General features: G+C 34.8%; 3 protein-coding genes across 4 annotated transcripts; 2 read left to right on the top strand and 1 right to left on the bottom strand.

Annotated features, from left to right (window-relative positions):
* On the top strand, window positions 1-2,698 carry LOC111805372 (uncharacterized). The gene is made up of 2 exons (XM_087128233.1): window positions 1-799; window positions 1,576-2,698. The coding sequence occupies exons 1-2, from the start codon at window positions 212-214 to the stop codon at window positions 2,407-2,409; spliced, it is 1,422 nt and encodes a 473-aa protein (XP_086984359.1). The 5' UTR covers window positions 1-211; the 3' UTR covers window positions 2,410-2,698.
* Window positions 2,699-4,407: 1,709 nt separating this feature from the next.
* LOC111805373 (PHD finger protein ALFIN-LIKE 4) lies at window positions 4,408-8,928 on the bottom strand. 2 transcript variants are annotated; one of them, XM_023690430.2, is made up of 5 exons: window positions 8,554-8,928; window positions 8,373-8,405; window positions 7,531-7,759; window positions 5,253-5,385; window positions 4,408-4,992 (listed from the first exon to the last, which is right to left on the bottom strand). In XM_023690430.2, the coding sequence occupies exons 1-5, from the start codon at window positions 8,648-8,650 to the stop codon at window positions 4,723-4,725; spliced, it is 762 nt and encodes a 253-aa protein (XP_023546198.1). In that variant the 5' UTR covers window positions 8,651-8,928; the 3' UTR covers window positions 4,408-4,722. The 2 variants fall into 2 exon arrangements, with proteins under 2 accessions (XP_023546198.1, XP_023546199.1); XM_023690431.2 differs by having other exon boundaries at window positions 5,313-5,385; window positions 8,554-8,925.
* An 8,671-nt stretch (window positions 8,929-17,599) lies between these two features.
* On the top strand, window positions 17,600-18,926 carry LOC111805741 (protein BIG GRAIN 1-like A). The gene has a single exon (XM_023690958.2). The coding sequence runs from the start codon at window positions 17,686-17,688 to the stop codon at window positions 18,826-18,828; it is 1,143 nt and encodes a 380-aa protein (XP_023546726.2). The 5' UTR covers window positions 17,600-17,685; the 3' UTR covers window positions 18,829-18,926.
* The last annotated feature ends 2,302 nt before the right edge of the window (window positions 18,927-21,228 follow it).

The raw sequence follows: 21,228 nt of genomic DNA, 5'->3' as shown, positions 1-21,228 counted from the left end.
TGGCTTGAGTTTGGAACTAAGAAGTAAATTTGAACACTCAAACCCCATTTGTTTTTTATTAAACTATTCTAGGAAGAAACTTCAACGAATCCTCATCACTCTCTTCGGAGCTCCATCCATGGCTGCTCCGCTCCTTATATATATATACAGCCAAATATATACATATATCTACAAGCAACACATCGGAGAAGAAAAGAGATAAGCTTCATTAATGGCCGCAGACAATGGAAGTAAGAGGCTTTACGAAGCCGCCATTGAAGGCAACGTAACAACGTTGTTAGAGCTGCTCCGACAGGATCCTATGTTGCTGGCCAGAGTTAACCTCAACGACTTCAACGAGACGCCTCTACACGTGGCGGCTCTTCTTGGACACGTCGGATTTGTGGATGAGATTCTTAAGCGAAGGCCTCAGCTGGCTAAGGAGTTGGATTCCCGCCGTTTTTCCGCCCTCCACTTGGCCGCCGCCGAAGGGTTTGTGGAAATTGTGAAGCTTCTGCTGCGAGTTGATGCTGATATGTGCTTTGTCTGCAACCAAGATGGCCGGAACGCTATCCACCTCGCCGCCGTTAGAGGCCGGCTTGATGTCTTGGCTGAGCTCGTCCGTGTCCGACCGGCTGCTGCTCGGATGGCGGTGGACGGCGGCGGAACGGTGTTGCATTTGTGTGTGAAGTATAACCAGGTGGAAGCTCTGAAGAAGCTGATTGAAACTGTGGCTGTGGATGATAGTCACTTTGTTAATGCTCAGGATGATTATGGCTTCACTATCCTCCACCTTGCTGTCTCCATGAAACAACTTCAGGTAATTAATTAGAATTACTCGTCTTCATCACCTATTTCATCCTTAATTTTCGCAATGTGAATTTACGTCTACTTGAAGAAGAGACGGTTTACCCGATACTTTCATATTTGGATTTTCCTTTTCGGGCTTCTCCTAAACGTTTTTAAAATGCGTCTACTAGAAAAAGGTTTTTACACCCTTGTAAAGAGTATTTCCTTCTCCTCGAGCCGATGTAGGATTCCCATTCGGGACCCAACTTCTTCTACGACTTGTTCTCTTCTCCAATCAATGTGAGACCCCCCCAATCCACCCTCCTCGGGACCAGCGTCCTTATGTCCCATTTATTTATCATGTAAAAAATGTTTTCCACTCCCTCCTCCATTCTCTTTCTAAATCTAAACGGGTAATCAGCTATCAGTTCGAGACTAGTCTTATCCCTTATAAAGAGTGTTTCCTTCTCCTCTCGAACCGATGTAAGATCCCCTTCGGTTCAGCATCTTCGCTTGCACTCATTCCCTTCTCCAATAGACGTGGAACCCCTAAATCCACCATCTTCAGGGTCAACGTCTTTGTGTCCATTTATTTATAACGTAAAGAAATGTTTTCCACTTCCTCTTCCATTCTCGGTCTAAATCTCAATGGAAATCTGCTATCCGTTCGAAACTGTTCCTGCCCTGTGGGTAACATAGACATTTCTAGTCCCACAGATCAAATAGACATCTCTAACTATCTTGTGGTCTCGAAAAATTACGAGAGGACACGAACTCAAACTAGTTTATCTGGTTCTCTAATTGCAGGCTGTGGAGTATCTAATCAACCATACAAGAATCAAAGTAAATGCCAAAACCACAAATGGGTTAACAGCTCTGGACATTCTAACTCAAAGCCATAGAGATCTAAAGGACATGGACATCGCAGAGACTCTCACAGCTGCCAATGCCATCCGAACCACACCAAAGAAGCCGTCGTCGTTGTCGCGGTCGTCTTCTTCGCCTTCTTCCTGTGTCAGCAAAATGGAAAAGACTCAATCTTGGAAATGGCTTCTCTCCGCCGTCTTCCACAACGGAGATTGGTGGTTCTTTAACCAGAAAAGCGAGTGGCTGAGGAAGCAAGATTCACTAATGGTGGTGGCATCACTAATAGCGACAATGGCTTTTCAAGCCGGAGTCAACCCTCCAGGTGGCATTTGGCAAGACGACAAAGCCTCAGGGAACCCAAATCAGCCGGCCGGAACGTCGATATTCGCCGGAAAACACCTACAAACTTATAATAAGTTTCTGGTGTTTAACACAATGGGATTCATGACTTCCCTGATTGCGATTCTGATGATAATCACTGGGTTGCCGGAGAAACGTATTTTCATGAGGGTTTTGATCGTTACGATGTGGATTGCAGTGAGCTCCATGGCTTATACTTATGGATACTCCATTAGGTTCTTCACTCCACGAGCACCAAAACTCTCAGGCTCCGGTGCTCCGTCCGGAGCCGACTCCGTCATCTTTTTGATAGCCATTTTGGTGGCGATAGTGGCTACTTCTTCAATCGGTCTGTTCTTAATTGGGAAGCTTTTCTACGTTCATTCTCGACAGAATAAGTCTACTAAGCACCCAGTCCCATCCGAACAGATTTAATGGCTGCATCACCCAATTATAACTATTTCAAGTTCTATACATTTTGGTTTCAAAATTGGCCGGAATGTTCTTGTTTCTAGTTTTTCGATTCTGATTTGTATAAGTTTTATATGTATTTGGTAATTGCCCTTTTCTTCTTTTTCGAATTCAGATACGTAAAAATAGTTTTCGAACAAATAGTACTCGTTTTCTTTGCAACCTTACATGTACCATCTGCTCTGGAGGATCGTTACTCTATTGGGTGTTAAATTTTTATCCATACAACAACATCTTGATTCATGTTTTCACATGTTCATAGCTTAACATTGTGATTCTTAGAAAGTCTCGTGTTCAACTTGTAAACGAGAAATTATTGCGTGTAGTTAACCGTTTTAGGGATTGAATAATGATTTTATTGATGTGGGGGTAGTGATTGAATGTTTGGGATGTAGGTCAGTTATTAGAGCCAAGTGGTTCATTTTTTAATTCAAAGGATTTGGAAGCTAAAATTGATGGGTCAAAGGAGTTTGGCATTCACCAAAATTTGGAATTAGAAGTCAAATTTGGACGCTCAAAAGATGTTGTTGCGTTTGATGACTTTGTGCCTTCTTGGAATGGAAACTGTTTCAAGTCAATGGTTTGTCGACTAGTTATAGGGATGAGCTCATGACAAGCACCTAAGGAAAAATATTAAACCCTAGAAATTAACTCGAATTTCTTCCTTCTACAATAGTCACCATTTACGACCACATTGACTACCAGTAACTATGGATCGTTACCACTTCTGCAACGATCATCGATGTGATTGTTGGTTACCAGTTTATGGTCAATCACAACCACTAGCCACGGGTCGTAAGTTTTGAAACTTGGGACTGTAACCAAGGTTTGGGACCCATTGGTGATGATCGGTGACTAGAGATGGGTGGCCAATTATCGAGATTAGTGACCACTTTGGCAAACGAGATAGGGGACTGACGATTGACAATAATCGGCAACCACCACCTAGTACTAGTAACTGATGGTCGGGATCGACATCAACAACTAGTGATTGGATTTGACAACGAACAACGAATGACCATCATCAAAGTGGTCACTGATGATCAAGATCCTTGATCTCGATTGACAAAGTGGTCATTAATCACTAGTGATTAGTAATTGGGTTTGAAGACCAAGGACCAGCGACCATCCTCAGTCTCGATATTGATCGTTGGTCACTAATCCTATGCATCTGTCACTAGCCGCTTGTTGCCGATCTCGATTCTTAGCTAGTCACCAATTACTAGTGCCGGTCACTAACCATAGCCACCAATGATCGGGACTGATGACTAGGAATTGTGACTAAGGATCGAGATTAGCAACTAGTGGTTGGTGATCCAGGACCAAAACCAGCAACCAACGATCAACAACTAGGACCAATGACCAGCAACTATCCATCACTGTTGGTGACAAACTCCAATAAATACTTAAATTTAAGAGCAATCCCAACAAAGTTTTGCATAAAAACACTTGGAGAAAATATAATCAAACATAACAAAGTTGTTTGCAGAAGGAATTGTGAGTTAACAAAAACAAATATTCAATAAACAGCCTACTTTTATAAAAACACTTTAGGTATGCTTTTCTCTGATTTCTTTTATATTATTAAACAGCCTACTTCTAGAACACCTAAAGTTCTTCTTTCTAGTCAATTATAATGATTTCAAGTTAGAACAGAAGCCATCAATTATAAGATATCTGCGAGAGAATTGTTTAAAGAAAACTCCAAACAAATCCTCACGTTTGGGTATCTAAAATGTTGCCTAGTGGTAAGTGATGTAAATGGTTAATTGTAAGCAGCAAACTAGTCTACAAATACTTGAGTAGGATATGTTCAGCCTAATTCTTAATTCCAAGCGTCCTAATAGAGATAGGTATTGAGATGATAAATGAGAGAGTAACTAACCTTAACACAGTGAACCCACGAAGCGAACGAAAACTCTCTCGTGACCCCAACGGCACGTACAATGGAGATGGGCATCCTGACAAGTATAAACTTTTGACAGTAACATATTATACCACATACAAAATACAAGTAGTTCATACAATACACAAACAGAAAGGAGTTTGTCCACAAATAACATAGAATGTAAATTTCCAACCTAACCACAGTCCTAATTTAAAGTTTAAACTAATCCTAATACACAATTAGTGGTCTACACTGAGATCCTAAGGGAAGCAACATTTGACTATCTCTTGGTTCATTTTCCTCTCTTTTTTTTTCCCCCTTTTTTCCTTTGGTTTGGGGAGGGAGGGGAGGTTGTTGCAAATACCTACCATGCGTGCCGTGTAAACACATCAGGGTCGGATTCGCTTGTTGCTGCAAGATGGACATTTATACTGCTTAATGTGCTCTGCCCTTGCCGGAGTGATCTTGACACACTTCCCATGGAACCATTTCTCACATATGTCACAGCAAATCCAGAACTCATCAGATGCATAATTCTCTCCGCAAGCTCCACAAAGTGTTTCTCCATGTTCTTCTTCGTCTTCCTCTTCCAAGCCTTCCTCATCCTCGTCTTTCGATTGAACAGCTTTCGCACTTTTTATTTGAGGTTCGGAACTCCGCTGTATATTGCAAATATATGCCAAATAATATAATTAATAAGTTGCCTCCCACATGGATTGAAACGCATACTAAGCAAAGAGAATCAGTAATCAAAGAACACTCTAGTATGGTATGCAGGTCGACTGGTTTTCTACAGGCACCTCAACCAAACCATTAGAGCAATTAAAAATCACCAGCAGTTTTGTGTCTCATTTTAAGCCGAATTGGCTAGGAAAAACTAAAAAACAGGAGAAAGCAGGATAAAAAAATTCTTTCAAACCTTTGGATTTGATTTAGATTTATTACTGCTATGATTTGAAACTGATGATTTATCCTTAACTTGTTTTTTGGCTGTCCCTGTCACCACTTCAAATATTGTTGGAAGATCATTTATCATATTAAATAGACGCTTCCTGCAACAAAAGCAACAGAAACTTGAATCCCCAGTCATGGAAACTTCATCAGGAACCAAAATATGACCAAGATAAAAATGAAAGAATACAAGAAAGTCAAGAGAAGACCAGCAACCCAGACCAACAAAATGACAGCCCAAAATGGAGCCAAAATGAAGACAACCATCTAACTCCAATACATTAAATTATCTTGGAAACTGATAGAACTTTAAATCCAAGTTAGGCGGCCATTATGATTTGAACTCATTTCCTCACACTGATTATTTTTCACTGACACCAATGACTACGGCCAAACCATAGTTGATTAAAACCAAGCTTACATTGAGAAAATGAAAGAATACAACAGTATCCATCTTACAAAGAATGCTGTAAGTCCTAAAAACGGTCAAGAGAACAACTCCTTTGAAAAACCAAGCATGTATAGTAGGAAGATAAAGCCTATGACACCGTGGCATGCCATAGACACTGTGAAATCATTTTCTATAAAATGAGAACACGAGCATGCAGGGGCATGCTTAATAAAATTTACAATTTCCGGAATGTTGGTTAAATGACAAGTTTAGTGCCTAAACTATCATGTTTGTGTCATAAACTTTTAAAAAGTCTAATAGATCCCAATCTTTTTTTAACCTAGTAGATTCTGAACTTTCAAATTATCTAATAGATCCTTCAACTTTTTAAAATTAATAAATCTATTATATATAAAATTGATCTCATATCTAACAAGGTCCAAAACTTTCAATTTTGAGTCTAATAATTTCGCGAATTTTTAGGTGTTTCAAATAGATCAAGAACCTACGAACACAACTTAAAAGTCTAAAGACCTTTTAGATATCCAAGAACTTAATAGACACAAAATTGAAACTTTTAATATTCATGGACTTATTAGACACTAACTTAAAGGTTAAAGGACTAAACTTATAACTTAAATTAAAACATATTTGAACATATCCTATATTTTAATGTTTTTATATAAAAAATACATTGTATGGTCTTTTCGTTTCGAAGATAATATAAAAGTGATGAATTTTTTGTTTGAAAAGAGTCATGAAATGTACAATGTAGAGAGTTAATTTATTATAAATATTGCATATGTATCTAATGATGCAATGTCTTATAGTAAAAGAATCAAGAACCAACTAAACATGTTTCCAAATGACTCAACGTTGAATAGAAAAAGAGACATAAAAATCGACTATCATTAAATGCTTAAACACTTTAAAGAACGCATTGCGATCAAAATTTGTAAGTATTCTCCCATATTTGTTTATATGGTTGATTAGTCTTCAAACAAAATGTTAGGCATCCAAACACTGAAATTATATGAAAACACCAATGATAATTATATTGCAATATCTAAAGAAATTCAATATAGGTAATTCAAGATAGTTACACCCTCCCTCTTGAGATCTCTCCCTGACCCTAATTCACTAGCCACAAAGTAATGCCTCATTCCCTCTATTTTTAACCAAACTCCATAAACACCTCCCTATCTAATTACTAATATCCTATCCTAATAGCATTTCTAACAGAATAACAAATAAATAGCTTAACACTTAAAAACGAAGTGCTCAATAATTGTCTCAAATATGTCCATCCAATGTGTTCAACAAGCGTACATGTGTGTCATGTGTTAGACAAGTAACCAACGCGTGTCCAATATATTCAACAAGTGTGAAACACATATTGAGCAATCACAAATGCGTTTGTGTTTCCTTGTATAAAACATATAATATGAAAAAAAAAATTATAGTTTGAAATAAAACCTTAGAAGAAAGAGATTGGCTAATACCAATTGAATCTAAAACAATAACCAAAATATAACACCCCACAAAAAAAAAAATCCCATTATAGAACTTTAGATCATGAAAAGCATGTATGGGGTTGCAAAACCTATCATCATCATGAAAAGAAATAAGAAATTCAAGGGCAGAGAAAAACAGTTTCCCAAGAGCACGTGAAATGAACAAAAGTTGAACAAAATATTAAATTAAGAACTGCTCAAAGACAATAGAAGACAGAGAGAGAGAGAGAAAGAATTGAAGCTCATGCCCAGCCCTTCGCTACAACCTACGACCAGTTTAAAATATACTATGCATGAATCATTAACATAAAATAACGAAGGCAGATCAGGTGAACACATACCTATCTGTCTTATCAAATCCAAACCTAGCTCCAAAATAAAATGCCACAGAAAGCAGCCAAACATCACTATGCACTGCAACCAAGGATAGCCAATCCTTTTCTTGCATCCCGTCTCTAGCAAAGTTTATACCCAGTGCAGGTTCTGGAAGCTCTGGAGGCACCTCTTCCGCAGGTAAATTGACTTCCCACTGCTCACTAGGAAATCCGTAAAGGCAGAGATTTTCTTTCTCTGGCAAGTGTGAAGTTTAAGAAAATTTGGGTTATGATTCGATGTACCAAACAATCCCTTATTTGGGTTATAATTCAAGAAAAAAAAAAGTGTTAAAAGTAGTATGTTTAGTTCTTTCTTAACTGTTATAGATTATGTATCAAACGATTTTTTACACGCTGAAATTAGAATATCTGAACAGTATAAGCCTTACACATTTTAAAATGATACGACAAGATTACCATTAAACCTCATTACTTATCAGCTTACTACAGATTTCATCCTGTAAGGCCAGATAATTAAATCCTTGCATTACCATATAAAACATGTGCTCTGTTTTACGTTATAAAGTATGAAGGCTTCACACACATGCACTGCTTACAGACAAGGCGGTGAAATAAAAGGACAAAAGAAACACGGAAATTAATGACAAACTGGCTTAGGAAAATAAGCCGCGGAAACCTCTCAACTAAACCAGACATCAAAATCGATAAATTTTATTAGCTATTTATATTTGCAGTCATCGAAATTTAGTTCCTAGTAGACACCACTTTTCCTACGCATTACTTCTAGCATCCTCTCCGACAATGCATACTAATATTCAAAAACGTAAAAAAGCAGCGAAAAATCAAACCAGGATCACATTGCTGGTAGAACTCTTCAACATCTGCAACCAAAAAAGCAGAAATAGTAAAAATCTGATGAAATTAACGGAAAAACAAAAATTATTACAACACGAAGCAGAATGAAGCAGAGAAAACCAAAAGGACAACAGGTGAAAACAATTTAACAGGGAGAATGAAATAAAAGTTCACCAGTAGTTAGAGCCTTAATCAAACCAGCTCTACGGCCCTTGAAATCCCTAAACACCTCTTCCACGGTACGTGGATTGTACGGAGCACCCCCGTCCATAGCCTACCAACTCTTACCTTGAGAAACTAGAACTTGAAGCTCCAGAAGTGCGATAAAGAGAGCAGAGAAGTGTGCAGATAAGGATAAGAATTGAGAAAGAGAAAAGAAGAAAATGAATTACAGATCGAGAGGCATGGCGAGGAAGAAGAGAGAAGGGAAAGCAAAAGGAGGGAAAAAAACAGCCAAATATTTGACCTCTGAGCGACGACACACAGTGGAAGGAAGAGAGAGAAAGAGAAATGAACGCGGACTTGAACCGGAGGAGAAAGGTAAAATTAAATGAAATGGATAAAAAGAGGGAAAGTCCGGAACGGAGGATTTTGGGCCGGGAAACAGAAATAAAAAAAGGGGGAAATAGAGCCCTTAAAACTAACCACGCGGTAAAACCTGATTGGACAACATGGATTAGGGAAGGTCCCACAAAATTTAATCCGGAGATGAATTCTGTGAGTCAAAGCTGAGGTGGCACATGGTCCCCACCAATTTGCTTTTTCTTTTTCTTTTTCTTTTTTTTAATTGGGCCACGTCCTCCCAACAATTTTTTCTCAATAAAATGGTGATATTTGATAATGATCCGAAGAAATTTTAATCTGCCATTTAATAATCATTTATTTTTAAAAAAAAATTACAAAAATTTGTTTTTAATATATATATATATATATATATTTTTTTTTTTTTTTTTTTAACTTTTGACTAATAATTTTAATATTCATTTTAAAATGTAAAAATCACATTAAGTAAATTAGGTAAAAAAAAAATTAATTAATTTCTTAAAACATAAAATTCTTACCAAATGAGACCAAGTTAATTAGTAATTTTTTAATTTACTTTATTTTGCCTAAAATTAACTATTTATATCTAATAAAAAATATTTAATTTGACAATTTATAAGTAAATGTTGATCTTATAAATTATTCTAACCTTTTAAATTACAATAATAATGATTTTAATATTTTATATAGTCGCACTAAAATAAATATTACATCATCATTTAAATATTTTGTATAGTTTTCATATATTATTATAAGCATGTTCAATTAAATTTTAAATTTATATTTAGCTAGTCCTAAATTTACAAAATTACAAGGTTCGTATAATTTAAGATGGGCCGTTAAGCCCATTGGAAACTTATTGGGCTGTGGGCTGGGCTAAAAGCCATAGCATTGCTTTACCCTCTTCTAAATCCTTGTGGGCTCGGCTACTTTGGAGCCCAAAAGTGAAGCATTTTGAACTACGGATTTTTAAATTATTTATAATACATAAATTATTTATTTGTATTTACAACTTTTTAATTTTCCCATATTAAATTTTTTAAAATCTTTGTGCAAATCTCCCATCATTGTTATCAATTTTAATCCAAATATATTAGATTAATGATTTGTAAATATGACGTCATCTATTTTGTCAATATTGTAATAGAGGTAAATTTTAAATATTAAAATTGAGATTTCAAAATAAAACGTGTGTATTAGTTTAATTTTTTTAATAAAAAAAAATGAACCAAAAAAATGTGAAATTACAAGTATAGTCATGAATTTATGGTTTGTATTGGTCTATAAACTTTAAAAAATAAATTTCAAATTAATAAAATTTTAATTTATTCCAACATTTTTTTAATTTACAGATTTATTAGACATAAAAGATTTGTCTAATAATTTTATAATTAATAATAGAGACATGTGAAATAATTAAATTATTGATTAAAAATGAAAAACAACGATAGTATTTAAATTAATTTTTTATTAAATTAAATTGGCATCAATTTAAGCGGAAAAAAAAACCGCCCCGACAAATTATAAGATAACCATGGCAGGTGAGTTGATATGAGATGGGTGATTGGGTAATGGGCGCAACCGACTCCGACATCTCCACTACAAAGACGGCGACATGAAAACGACGCTGTTTTTGTAACTGTCATCCCTTTTGCTTTCTCAGGGCGAAATTAAACCCCCTGAACCCATTCCTTACACATACATACATGCACACCAACTGTTCGACGAAATGCGTAGCCGACTTGAAGTGAAGAAAACGACCGAACCCATAGGCCACGCCCACATTAATGAGTGATGGGTCGGCTTAATTAACCAAAAATCAAGATATACGTTTTGTTAACAATGAGAAAGAAGGAACGAAAGCGATTGATGTAAATGAAGGGGGTGTGAGTGTGCTGCTGATGCTGCTGATGCTGCTGATGCTGCTCCTTAATGGCATGGTGTGGAAGGAAAATAGAGGTAGGGAAGGGGCACGTGAAGGAGACAGAGACGTGAAGACAAGGCAATGGGGTGAGCCACATGTTGCAGCACGTGGAGGCAAGGCTCTGTGAGGCGCCATGGGAGTGAAGGGTTTTAAAGTGGATGCGAAAAGACAGAAACGTATATGGGGGAGTGGGGGTGTGGGGCCCGTGGCGGAGCCTCAAACACCACGCCAGCGCCAACGCCAGCGCCAATGCCAATGCCAATGCCAATGATTTAAAGATGACTTGGTTTGTGGAGGAAGGCTTCTTTTTTCTTCTTTGTGTTTGTTGTTTGTGATCAGAGGTTTCAAATCCCAATGTGGAAGGCGGTTGGGTCTCCATTGGGATCTGAATTTGGTGATTGGCCCACTGCTTTTGCAGAGGAATTTGGGTCATTTTAAATAGGCCAATCGGGCTCGTTTTTTCTTGAATCTGAATTGTGGTAAAACCCAAGCATCTGCTGCTGATCCGATGCTTTAAGGCGGTTGGGTCTCCATTGGGATCTGAATTGGGCGATTGGCCCACCGCGTTTATGGACAGAGTTTGAGATGCCACATTCGTTGAACAGGGAACTAACTTGCTGCCCTTAAGAGAGTGAATTGTGATATCACAAGTAGATTGGAAGTGTGAAAACATCTCCCATGACACGTTTTAAAATCGTGAAGCTGACGACAACACGTAACGAGCCAAAGTGGACAATATCTCCTAACGGTAGGTTTGAGTTGTTACGACACCGGGCAGTGTGCTAGCGAGGACATTGGGCCCCCCAAAAAAGTGGATTGTGAGATCTCACATTAGTCTGAGAGATGAACGGACATTTAAGGGTGTAGAAATCTTCCCTTAGAAGACTCAATTTAAATTTGTGAGGCTGACGGCGATACGTAACGGATCAAAACGAGCAATATCTGTTAGTAGTGGGCTTGGGCTATTACGACACTAGACGACATGCTGGTGAGGACGCTAGGCTTCCAAAGGAGATGGATTGTGAGATACCATATCAATTAGATAGGGAAACAAAATATTTCTTATAAATTGTGGAACATCTCCAAACCGTAACGTTGACAACGATATATAACGAGTCAAAGCTGACAATATTTGCTAGCTACGAGTTTGTATTGTTACATATTGCTATTTTTTGCTCTAAATTATTATATATATATATATATATATATATATATATATATATATACTATATGTTTATTTTATAACTACAAATATTGAATGTTTGATGATTTATTCATAACGGTAGGTATTGACTAACTATAGAATCTCACTCCTTTTTATGAACATGTTTTATATTATAATATACCATGTTTTTCATGAACTTATAAAATATTAAAAAATTATTTCTCACAACTATTTAAAAAATTAAATTATCATGGAACAAATATTCCTTAAAAATTTATTATATTTTCCATTCATGAAATAATAAAATAATCAATTTTGTAAATATTTTTATACAAAATATAAAAATTTATGTGTATTTTACTAATTTAGCAACAAAAAAAAAAATAATAATCTAAAATAATTTTCACCTATTATTAAAATAAATAAAAAAACAGGGAAATAAATGAGTGCCGGGTCGTTAGCCAATCCCGAGGAGCGGGCGCCATTATCGAAGCCTTCCTGGCTCGTTTCTCTTTGGCTCTGCTTTCTTGTCTCGCTGGATCCAATCTGTGGTCCCTCTCACAAACCCCAACTATGTTGTCTTTTTTTTACACTTTTCATCTCTATTTTACTTTACCTGCAATCAAATTCACTCCATTAATAAAAATATATTTACCGAGGTTAAAATACTCGTCAACGAGTGAACTTTCTAAGTAATATTAAAAAATTTAGACATAATCTATAAGATGTCTATTGACAGCTTTCGTCCATATGTTAATGGTAAAAAATAATTAACTGTTTTTTAGAAGGGTGAGAGGCGTTAATTTTACTTTTAAAATTTTATATATTTTCTATATTTTTTTTTATTAATTTAATTTGAACAAAAATTATAATTATCATTATGGTTTTTAAAATTTTAAAATTGGAGGAATTATGTCTGATAATTAAAAATAATAATTTTAAAGGTTATTTTGACCGTGAGTTGACTAAGTACAGTGATTTGGCAGTTATTAAATATTTTTGTAAGCTTATGTGACATTTCTATCTCTTTTTTGGATTACCACTTTTCGTGGTTCACGAAGAAAATTAAAACAGATTTATTTCTTACAAAATCGTACAAATAAATAAATAAATAAATGTATTTTTTTTTTTCCGTTTCCTTCTCTACCATCAAAGTCATGTTCTCGTAGGTCAAAAAAACAAAATGTACTTACTGGTTGTTGTCCCGAGCATTAAAATTCCTAAAATTTTCATAAATTTATCGAGATTTTAATCTCCCACTTCTTAAAATTCTCGTATAATTATTTAATTGATGCTAACTAAAAAATAACCCATAATTAAATGGTAAAGCTGTTCGATTCGATGATGAAAGTCTCACATCCGCTAATTTAGGGAATGGTCATGATATGATAAGAAATCACTACAAGGGGAGTAAGATTCGGATTACCTTGTTGATCGAATATCTCAAGGCAAGAACATTGTTTGGGATTCGAATGACTCCACATGCAAGATCGATCCTGTCTAGCTTGAATGATTCTTGTTGATCAAATATCTCAACGCAAGAACACTTGTTTGAGATTCGAATCACTCCACAAGCAAGATTGATCATATCGAGCTTGAATGATTCTACATGCAACATAAACTACATAGAATTGCAAAGAAACTTAGTCATTGGCTAAAGAAAGCACAAATGCTCGTTTTATCTATTTTTCAAGTCTACTTATAAATACAACATACATGGTTTTATATAGCATCAAAACGCAACTTGTAAAGACATTCATAATTAATTGTCATAATTAACCATTATGTAATTGTATCATAAAGTAAATTAAAAATGTCTTAAAATACATTAATTGAAATATGTTTCTTCACATTTTCATTGAAGTATATTATATGATTGATGTTTCTTAGTTCATATCAGATCACGAGTTTATAATCAAAGAATATTTTCTCCATTGGTATAAGGTCTTTCGGGGAAGGCCAAAGCATACCCACGAGAGTTTTTGCTCGAAGTGGACAATATCATACTACTATGGAGATTCGTGTTCATCTACATGATATCAGAGTCATGTCCTAAACTTAGTGGTGTCAATAGATTGGTAAATCCTCAAATGTCGAACAAAGAACTCCAAAAGAAAAGGATTCGAGCCTCGATTAAGGGGAGGCGTAGTTTGTTCGAGGGGAAGTGTTAGATGATGAAAGTCACACGTCAGCTAATTTAGGGAATGATCATGGGTTTATAATCAAATAATACTTTCTTCATTGGTACGAGGCCGATCATATGCTCAAAGTGGATAAATTAAACATATTTTTAAATTTTACGAAATAATAATAATAATAAAATAAATAAATAGAGGTAATATTATGGTAATTATTTTGGGTGTATTATTGAAACTGAACCCTACAATTAATAAAATGGATTTATTGAGACAATGATAAAGTAATCTATAAATTTGTCTCATTAAGTAGTGGAAAATGGTAGAGATTTATTTATTTATTTAATATTTTATTTTATTTTATTTTATTTTATTTTATTTGGAAGCTTTGTCACATCAATTATTTATTTTGAATAAGTTAAAATTATTTCATTCAACAAATTTGAAAGGGAAGAGACAAGGTGGACCACCAAAACGACGTCATTTTACCGTTTCCTTTTCCTCCAAATCAGCAAGGGAGTATATATTAATTGCATTTTATATTTAATTTTAATAATATCTATGCTTTTGTTCGGTTCTTTTATTAAATTTTAGGATACCTAACTGATTTTGACGTAATTTATATCTTATCAATTATAGAGGTTTATGATTAAAATGGGGATAATCGTGTTTTGGGTCGGTAGATACACGTGTAGAAGGAGAAACTAGTCGCTCGTTGCTGTTTGTGAGATCAAATTGTCGTCGTTTGCGGGTTTGCGTTGTCGTTGTAAATTGACCGATGCATGAAGAAAGATAAATTTATATAATCGATTACAAGATCTAAATGTGGGCTGTTACATGAAACCTATGCATGAGCGATCGACCTTGCTACAACGAAGAATAAAGAGGAATGATGATCGAATGAAAAAGTCGATTACGGGAAGAGGAGTGATCGATGTCGATCTTGTGAGAGAGGCTAGAGATATGGGACGAGGGAGAAATTTAGTGAATGTCGTGTCATGTTAAAATTTCGATAAAAATTTAAATCGATTACGAGTAAATGAGTGACCGATAAAATTTTTCCTTACATAACCAACACCGGACCCACCCCTCTTTTTGGCTCCACTCCACAAACAACCGACCTTACTACTTTACCTCATGTAAGTGCTCAAGCCAACCGATGTGTCCACGTTGGCCCGTAATGTATTGTCGTAAGCCTCACGGTTTTTAAAACGCGTCTAATAGGGAAACGTTTCCACACCCTTATAAGGAATGCTTTGTTCCCATTTCCACTCTCACTGGGAGCCAACGTCCTCTCTAACACACTCCAATAACAGTTTTTAAACGTCATCGTCAGCCTCACGGTTTTAAACCGCGTTTACTAGAAAGAACTTTCCACATTCTTATAAGAAATGTTTCGTTCCTCTCTCCGACCGACCTCAATTCTCGCAATAATTTATCAACCGAGGAGTTTTAGGTACACATGGCTAATTCGACGGGTTGGTCTTTGGTCCTACATCTTGCTTAAGACCCTTCACAAATCAATAGCTACAAGCATAGAGGGTTTGAAACTTTGAAAGTACACACAAAAAGAACTAAAGAAAGCATAGTTTAAAGAGCTTTAGTGGAAGCCACCCATGGTTTATGCCTAAAATAAACACAAAAATGGAAGGAATTGGCCTTAGAGAGGATGAGCCCATCATGCCCAATTGGAACCCATGTGATCTTGATGAGTATAATGGAGGCACATCATATCTCCCTTTAAACACCATGTTTCTATGCTCGATTTCTAGGGTTTTCGTATTTACGTTCCATTTTAGGTTTGTCTCGTCTCTCTTTATTCATATTTTTAGACTGACCGACAAAAATCGGTGATCCGACTATAGCTCAATAGATCATAAACGTATTCAATTCCTTAACCCACGAAAAAAAATTCGTATATCATATCTGGGTTTAGTGTTAAAAACCCAGTTCTTCGTTTATCAAATGGTCTAACTCTCGTTTAAAGTGACGTGCTGAAATTAGTTCATGTGTTGTTTTAATGTCGTGATCACGTATAATCACAATTGATTTCATTTTTTAAAATAAAATTAAATAGACACGATAATTAGTAATGGGTTGAATCAAATGGGTCCAAAAAATTTCAATTAGGTGTCTAATAAATCCCGAACATATTAAAAAAAAACGTTCTAGTTACAAAGTTAGACACATAATTAAACTCGGTAAATTTTCTAAAAACAAACGTCAACTAGGTTAAAATTCACCCGTTCTTTTTATCTATCACTTCAATCTACTTTGCGCACTCGACAGCCTTTCCTTTTAGCCTTTTTATCCAATCAAATCTTTAACATGGTAAAAAAGAAAATTTACTGATGTAAATAAAGCCTACCCTACAAAATAAACCCTAAAAATAAATGTAAAAAATTATATTTTATTTTATTTATGAATCATTAACAATTGTACTTCACTTTGCACTTATCTAATTATTATAAATTATATTAATATTTAATTAGTTATTTTTCATGGAACATTAAAGTTGCTTATGTACCTAACAAATTATTATAACTATAAAGAGTATCTAAATACATAATTCATATAAATGAACGTTAATTATATTACTAAGTTTTAATGTGAATGGTCCAGATGTTTATAAACCACACATTTAAAGCCTTGCAGCTCGATTAATTCTTATAATATGTTAATAACTTTATAATATAACACGCGATTAAAAGTTTTTATTATTATTAAAATAAGATTAAAAGTAACGGCTAATGTATAATAATTATAAGGCATACGTGGCACGAATGGTTGAAATGGGCTCCATTCTCATCCCTCTTTTTTTATTTTTTATTTATTAATTAAAATTTTAAATTAATAATTATTAAACTCGAAATTGTCATATGTAATTTAAATATTTAATTATAAATCAGCTCGAAATCACTTAAATAAAATTATTATTTTTCAAAATTTTAAAACAATTATTAATACATATACCGTATATATTAAATATAAATGGAAAATATTTTATTTTTTAAATGGAAAATTATTTAATAATGACAATAAAATAAATTTAATTGGGTCAAACATATCCGTACAAGTGAATTTACGGATTTCACCACTAGGTGACATAAGAAGTTATGTCTCTCATTTATTTACTTTAATTTTTATTTCATTAATAACTGAATTTTAAAATTTGAATATTTCACATTTTAATCCAAATTATAAGTTAATAATTTAATAATTAATTAAACGAGATAAAAATAAATTACAATATTTTAAAAAAATAAAAATGTAAGCTTAATTTTTTAAATTTAATTATAAATCCAACAGAATCGACGGCTCTAAATTAGAACTACGGAGGGACATTTTAGGAACATGGAAAAAGTGAATTCTATTGCCACGTCGATAATGACAAGCTGGCGGGCGCGTATACTCCACGCGCCGAACAAGCGTCTATAAAAGGCATCTGCCTGTCCCCTGCTTCTTCAAACGCCTGCCATTTCCTCTCTCTCTCTTCTTTCTCTCTCTAGAAAACCATTGCAATTTGCAGTAATTTAACGATGAAGAAGTGGGATAAGTATGAACACAGAAACCCATCTTTTTCTTCCACTCTTCTCGACGAAATTTACCGATCTATCACCGACGGCGAGACGAAATTCTACAGAGAAACATCGACGGCGAGAAAACAGAGCAAAACCAGAGGTTTTGAAGACCAAGAAATGGTTAATATCCGGCGAACTTGCATGATCGAGAAATGGATGGCGAAGAGAATCGATGAGAAAGCCGACGATTATAGAAAGAAAGAATCGTCCAGAAAAATGCCTAACGATTTCGACCATGATCGCGATGCTCTGTTTTTCACTTCAACTTCCAATTCTTCCGATTCCAGTTCCGGCGGTTTCTCTTCTTCCGACTCCGAATCGGCGTTTGGAGCAAAATCCTCTGCTATTTCGTCCTGTTTTACGTCGTCGAGGCTCAAGACAATTCGCACCGGCGCCTGCAGCCGGTTGCCGGAAACAGAGAGAAAGAAGACTCTGTTTCATGGAAAAATTAACCACCGTGAGTTCGATGAATTACCAAATTCAAAATCAAGTGGGTTGAAGAAAGTGAAGCAACCAATTTCTCCGGGGGTCCGACTCGCCGGGTTAATTAACTCGCTCTTCACCGCCGGAAATACCAGAAAGTCTAAGAACTCGCCGGCGACGGAGAAGAAAGTGAAAACAGGGAAAGAATCGACCTGTTCGTCGGCTTCTTCATTTACAAGATCGTGTCTCAGCAAAAACTCTGCTTCGTCGAGAGGAAATGGGGCAAAAAGAACGGTTCATTTCTGCCCAGTTAGTGTCATTTTCGACGAAGAAGATGGATCGAGTCTAATGCCGGTGTCAATTCCGACCGCCTGGAAAATCGGCCGGCCGGCAGTTCAAAAACCAGAGGAAAAAGAATTAAAATCCCAATTCGTTGAAAAGAGCAGGAAATTAAAAGAACTCCATAAAAAGACAAGAAATCATCAAGAGTTCGTTCCGACCCAGATCGAAAACGGCAGCGACGACCACGACGACGACGCTGCAAGCTGTTCAAGCTCGGATCTTTTCGAGCTGGATCATCTGGAAATGATCGGACAACGGCGGTACGGCGAAGAACTTCCGGTGTATGAAACAACTCACGTGGAAAAGAATCGAGCCATTTCAAAGGGGTTATTATGAGTGCAGTGTTAGATTGAATTACATTGGTGTATTGTGTTCTGTAAGTGAATTAATAGAAAAGAAAAGGTTATTTGGAAGGATGAAAGCTTAATGTTGTTCATCAATGGCGTAAGAACTGAAACAGAGAAAGAAAGAAAAGGGAAAAAGAGAGAGAGAGAGATGAAGCCATGGGAATAGAGAAAGTGAAGAACAATAAAGCTTTGTGCTTTCCTTTCCCTTTCTTCCTCTGGAATTGGACTCTCACTTCCTTCAACATTGCCTTACCAAGAAAACTAATATTAATAATGATAAAAAATATATATATTTGTTTATTGTTTTGTTCGATTAGAGCTAGGTTTGAACCGTATTAGATAGATACTGTTTTATTTGGGTTCTAAGGGCACATGAACGTGTCTCGTTATAATACCATTTGTAATAGCCAAAAGGGTTTTCACTTTAATAAGTTTTAAGGGCACACCCATACGTGTCTAGTTATAATACCATTTGTAACGGCGTAAAGGGTTTTTACTTCCCCTCGAGATTTTAAAAATGTGTCTACTATTTTTCGCACTCTTACAATAAATGTTTAGTTTCTCTCTCTCGATCTTACATAGTTAGATAAGGATAAGAAATACGCGTATGATGATATGAGACAAATATAATAAAGTCGTATAATAATATGAGATAAAAATAATAAATTTTGAGAGGGAAATACATATGGTGGCTAACATATTAGTTTTATATCTTACGGAGTAGGAGAATTTAAACTTTTAATATAAAAAAATATGTCAATTACCGTTGAACTATATTCATGTTTGTGATATCCCACGTGGAGGAGAACACACCACCATTTATAAGTGTGTGGAAATCTTCCCTTAGCAGACGCGTTTTAAAGCCTTGAGGGGAAGCCCGAAAGGGAAAGCCCAAAGAGGACAATATCTACTAGTGGTGGATCTAGGTCGTTACAATGTCGGAGATTTAAATCTTTCTCCTTGAGTTTGTATCTTATTTTTTATCGTTAATATCTCTATATTATAATGCTAATATGGCATATATCTTTTAGAAATTAAAATTCAATAAGCACGCAACAATAAAATTTTTGAGTTAGTTTTAATTATTTCCTTAAATTTTAAAATTTTTAATTTTTAATTTTTACGGATGATCCACTTATAAAAGATTTAGACCATAAAATAATTTACCTAAATTAACATTTACACATCAATGTTAAAATATTGTATTTATGCCTCCTAAATTTATATATTAACAATTTACCGATAACTTCAAATTCATTACAAAAATATTTTATTAAAAAAAAAATCAAGTTCAATAGTAAAATTAGAGCATTTCAAATCTTAAAACATAATTGAAATGCTAACTTTAGAACGGTATAATTTAAAATTTATTTTATATGATAATAAAAATACATTTTTATTTACCAAAAAAAAAAAAAAAAAATACGGCAAGCGTAGGAAGCAATAAATTGAGACCCACAAATACTTTATGTTAAACAATTATTGAAAAATCAGTGTCAATTATAGTATATGTTATTAATTCATGCAAAATTGTTATGAAAAATAATGATAAATAAATTAAAAGATATTAAAATTTAGAACGAAAAGCTCAAAGAAAGAAAGAAAGAAATAGGATTAAATTAATTAGCCAAGAAAATAACAAAGAAAATGAATGTACTGTTTAATCCTAGAAAAGGTTCCTATGAGTAACCTTTTAGGTAAATAATAATTATCCAATCAATTGAATCTTTTAATGTAAAAATAAAAATAAGAGGTATTAGTCATGTTTGACTTTTTTGGGTAGATATTGCAGGATTTGACCAGTAATGATGGAGAGGAATAATGAAAGGAAGGTGAAGAAAATTTCTCAGTTTTGGGACCCTAACCTATTGAAATTATCATAATTTCTCTGATTTTTGGACCATTTTTTTAAAATTGAATTATTTGTTTGGGAGGCAGACTTTTATCGCTTTTTTTTTATTTTCGATTTCAATTATTGAGATGGGAAAATAATTTGCACTCATAGTTTGGTTGCCTTATTTATTCGTTCTTATCGTACTTGAAATTATATAATGTACGTAAATTTATAGCTAAAGTTGGCAATCTTTTAACTACCACGCTCATTGAAATGTTTGAAAGTTACCAATACAATATTTAAGTCTTCAATAGGAAGACTGATCCTTCTTCCACGACGAATTTGGCCACTCAGTGACAATTTAAACTTATTTTGGGAAGCATGTGTTCGGCCATATAGGTTGGTATCTAAGGTAATTATGATTTAAAAAAATATATATGTTGAATATAATTAATTAAAAAAAATTGAAGTTGTGAATATTACTTGACTATGTTTGATATTTTGGTTTTTGAAAAGCACTTTTGAAAACAACTCAATGTTCATATTTTTCAAAAC

The sequence above is a fragment of the Cucurbita pepo genome, chromosome 11 (genome assembly GCF_057944985.1).
Source record: "Cucurbita pepo subsp. pepo isolate OVF chromosome 11, ASM5794498v1, whole genome shotgun sequence".
Classification (NCBI taxonomy): domain Eukaryota; kingdom Viridiplantae; phylum Streptophyta; class Magnoliopsida; order Cucurbitales; family Cucurbitaceae; genus Cucurbita; species Cucurbita pepo.
Note: the sequence above shows the minus strand (reverse complement) of the source record. Positions and strands in the feature narration are given on the sequence as shown.